At 62.5% G+C, this 4125-nt stretch overlaps 1 protein-coding gene across 1 annotated transcript in view; it reads left to right on the top strand.

Moving 5' to 3' along the window:
* LOC103905096 (forkhead box protein O3) overlaps positions 1 to 1477 on the top strand; it is a 6635-nt gene extending 5158 nt beyond the window's left edge. Inside the window, exon 2 of the mRNA XM_009286663.1 lies at positions 65 to 1477. Coding sequence (XP_009284938.1) covers positions 65 to 1477 — 1413 coding nt within the window. The remainder of the gene's footprint in view (positions 1 to 64) is intronic.
* The last annotated feature ends 2648 nt before the right edge of the window (positions 1478 to 4125 follow it).

Here is a 4125-nt window from a genome sequence, read left to right on the forward strand (position 1 = left end):
CCCTTCCTGCCCGGGGTGCTGGAGCCGCTGCTGACCATCCCCTCTGTCCTTGCTGTCTTTGCAGAACTCCATCCGGCACAACCTCTCCCTGCACACCCGCTTCATCCGTGTGCAGAACGAGGGCACCGGCAAGAGCTCCTGGTGGATGCTGAACCCCGAGGGCGGCAAGACGGGGAAGACGCCCCGCCGGCGGGCAGTCTCGATGGACAACAACAGCAAGTTCCTGCGGATCAAGGGGAAGGCCAGCAAGAAGAAGCAGCTGCAGGTGACGCAGGAGCATGGGGAGGACAGCCCTTCCTCCCAGCAAGCCAAGTGGTCAGAGAGCCCCACGTCCCACGCCAGCGACGAGTACGACGCCTGGGCAGACTTCAGGACGCGGGCCAACTCCACAGCCAGCACGCTGAGCGGGCGCCTCTCGCCCATCATGTCCAACCATGAGCCGGACGAGCTGGAGGAGGACGACGGTACCCCCTCCTCTCCGCTGATGTACCCCAGCCCCTCCAGCACCATGTCTCCTTCCCTCAACGCCCGCTGCTCCGTGGAGCTGCCCCGGCTGACCGACCTGACTGGCACCATCAGCCTGAACGAGAGCCTCGGGGAGAGCATGCTGGAGGACCTGCAGGACGGCTACACCATGAGCCCTTCGCAGCAGCTCCCCCCGGCTGCCCTGCGGCAGCGGAGCTCCAGTTTCACCTTCAACTCCAAGTGCTCCACCATGGGGGCTGCCACCAACACCTACTGCGGGACTATCTACAGCCAGCCGGCCATGAGCCTCATGCGCCGCCTGCCCATGCAGACCATCCAGGAGAACAAGCAAGCCACCTTCTCGCCCGTCAGCTCCTACAGGAACGCCTCACTGCAGGACCTGCTCTCCTCCATCTCCTACGCGCACAAGGAGAGCATGGTCCCGGGGGACCTGCCCCTGCCGCAGGCCAGCCCCATGGTGCCGGCCCGTGGCCACAGACACAACCCGCTGCTGTGCGGGAGCGGGGAGCAGGGTTTGTCCTCCTACCCGTCCCACTCGGGCTCTCTCATGAAGAGCAACGCTTTGTACCACCCGTCACCAGCCGGTCACCACCCTGCGGTCAACACCAGTGCCTTAGCTAATCCTGTCAGCCTTATGAGCTTGCCCAGTGACACGTGCAGCATGACAGCCATGCCGCACCACGGGCATCTGCATTCCTACGCTAATAACCAAGGGGCACACATGAGCTTGCTGGATTCGCTGCAGGGCCCCTACCCGGGGGCTGTCCACCCCCCCGTGTTGGGCCAAGACAGGTTCCCAGCAGACCTGGACCTGGACATGTTCAATGGGAGCCTGGAGTGCGATGTGGAGTCGATCATCCTGAATGACTTTATGGACAGCGACGAGATGGACTTCAACTTCGACTCGGCTCTCCCGCCGCAGAACGGGCTCAACGTGCCCGCGCTGCCCGGGGGTCCGCAGCCCACGAACCAGAGCTGGGTGCCTGGGTGACGCCCGCCCCCCCCCCCCCGGGGGGGGGGGGCTCGCCACCGAGAAGCCACGAGGGGAACATTGAGACTAACTTTTTTTTTTCCTTTCTCTTCTGCCTTTGTTTGTTAAGATGGGCTAGAGCCATCGGTCTGAGCTTGAGGTCGAACACGAAACACAAACCGTAGGGTCAAATATTGAGACGGGGTAGGGCCCCCAGCCCACACGAGTGCCCGATCTGCTGGGTCCTCCCATGAGCATCCTCCAGAGGACGCAGGGAAGGCGGGCGGGAGAGGCAGCCGGAGCCAGGCGGGTCCAGGCGGGGAGCAGGAAGGGAAAGCTTTTCCAGACCGTCCCAGTGCCCCGCTGCGACGGTGCCGGTTTGATTTGTCCTTGGGCTGGGTGACGGAGCGGTGACAGCTGGAGGCACGGGAACACCCTGCGTGGGCATCCCTTTCTGGAAAGGGACCCGTTTGTCTGAGCCACCTCGAGAAACGAGTCCTCCGAGTAGAAGTGTCAGGAGCGGGGACCCTGCCCCAGGGCAAGGGGGGGCTCGTCACCCCTAAATCCTAGTGGCGATCTGAGCTCTGCCAGCCCACACGCCCAGGCCACCTCCACTGCGGGTCTCCTTGCGTGGGCTCCAGGCAGGTTTTCTTACCAAGCAGTGAGAAGGGGGGTTGGTGATGGAGGGAAGGGTGCGCAATCTGCAGCCCTGGGGACAGCGTCTCGGCAGCCCACGCGCCCACCGGTGGCTGGGGGTGCCACGGTCACGCCTGCCCGTGGGAAAGCTGCGGTACCCTGCCCGGAGCAGGCATGGGCACGCTCCTGCGGGTGGTGCACAGCCCTGCACGGGGTGGTCCTGCCGGGAGTGATGTGCTGCTGGCCTGGGTCCCCCGTGCCGGAGGCTCAGGGGGATCTCACAGGGTCGGGGAGGGGGGCGTATTTATTTGATTTCATGCACTCTTTTGCCATTGAGTTTTTGCATTGGAAGGAAGAAAGGGTCGAGCTTAGGGAGAGGAGGAGAGAGGCTGTGGGCAACGCTGAGGTCTGCGTCCCATCGCACGTCTCATCTTGGCTTGGCCGTGGCTTTGGGTGTTGGATGGTGGGGTGGAAGCTGGGGGGGCTGTGATGTGGGTCATCCTCGAGAAGGGGGTGTGTGCGTGTGAGGAGGGGAGGGATGCGGTGGCCAGGCCTCCGGAGGCAGCATGGGGTCCACCCTGCCCCAAGCCTCGGTGACCCACGCTGCTTCCCCTGCTTGCAGAGCTCAGGGAGGTGCCACAGGGCTCACAGCCGGGGTTGTGGGGCTTCTGGGGGGTTGCTACTGGTTTCAGGAGTGACTCTAGCCTGCAGCCAGCATGCCTGTCCCGGAGGGCTCGCTGCCCATCCCCAGGATGCCAGGAGAGCTGGCCTGCAGAGATGGCAGCAAGAGGGGTCAGCCCTGGTGCACCCATCTGCCAAGGGCCGGTGCTCCATGGGGATGGGGACCACAATTCACACGTGGTCCTGCTGTGTGTCAGGAGCCCAAACTGGCCCCACTGCTCTGTGGGGCAGGGGTGGGCCAGGGACCCACCGCCATCCTGCACAGCGGGGGCAAGGTCTCCCCGCTGCAGGGCAGCTCAGCCCTTGGTGCAACAGGGTTTTTGGAGCGGGGCAGCCAAGCAGGCTGGTGGGCAGCTGGAGCGGCTGGTCCAGAGGAGATGGAGGGGCTGGGAGGAGAGGCTGTGGGAGCTGCTGCTCTGTCCCACAGGGCTCTCTGCACAGCCCGTCTTCCTCCTGGGCACCACAGGCTTTCTCTAAACCCCCTGCCCCTGGGTTGCAGCAAGGGTTAGTCCACTGAACCAGCACATTTTCCTGGCCCAGCTCTTGCCTTCTTGCTCCAGCACCACCTCCTCTACCACAGTGCAGGTGCTGGGTCCCACCGAGCCATAGGGGAAGCGCGGCTGCTCGGAGCTGGGGCAGGGTGGGACCCGTGGGTGGGCACCTCCTGCTCCTCTCCTGACCCATGTGTCTGTGGCAAAGCATGACAGAGGAGCCCCATGTGCCACTGTTCACCTTCGCCCTGAGCACACGGTGGGCGTAGTCTCTAAAGACATTCTTACAGGTTAATTAATTATGTTTACATTATTTGATCATGTACAGAATTTAATATATTCTATTATATATAATCTTTCTTGAATGCTTTTTTAAAAAGGATTATTCTTTGGTCAGGATCATTACCGCATTCGTTTTATACACCACCTCTCGTTTCAGGCATATTTAAAATCGTTGGAAACCAATTGCAAATGGCTATTTAATACCTGGCACCCCAGCTCCGCGCATGGGGTGTGAAGGACTGCTAGCGAGGAGAGGCAGGGAGGGCAGCTGGGGCTGCCACGGGAGAAAGGGGGGCTCTGCCCCCCAAGCATGGGAGTCAAGCATGGGAGAAAGGGAAGGGGTCCTGGCTCTTCTAGGCATCCGATCTCCAGGCACACACCCAGCAGCGTACCAGCACGCCGGGCAGTGCAGGCCAGCTGGGGCTCACCCCGGCAGTCGGGCATTTGCAGATGGGATGCTCAGGCACAGGGACCCCCAAAAACCCCTTCGGTGTTGCAGATATGGGCTGACCATCGTCGCGGAGGGGAAGCCACACCAGCAGTAAAAGAAAAGTCCCCCCTTGTCCCGCCCCTGCCCCG

The sequence above is a fragment of the Aptenodytes forsteri genome, unplaced genomic scaffold, assembly GCF_000699145.1.
Source record: "Aptenodytes forsteri isolate BGI_AS27 unplaced genomic scaffold, ASM69914v1 Scaffold40, whole genome shotgun sequence".
Classification (NCBI taxonomy): domain Eukaryota; kingdom Metazoa; phylum Chordata; class Aves; order Sphenisciformes; family Spheniscidae; genus Aptenodytes; species Aptenodytes forsteri.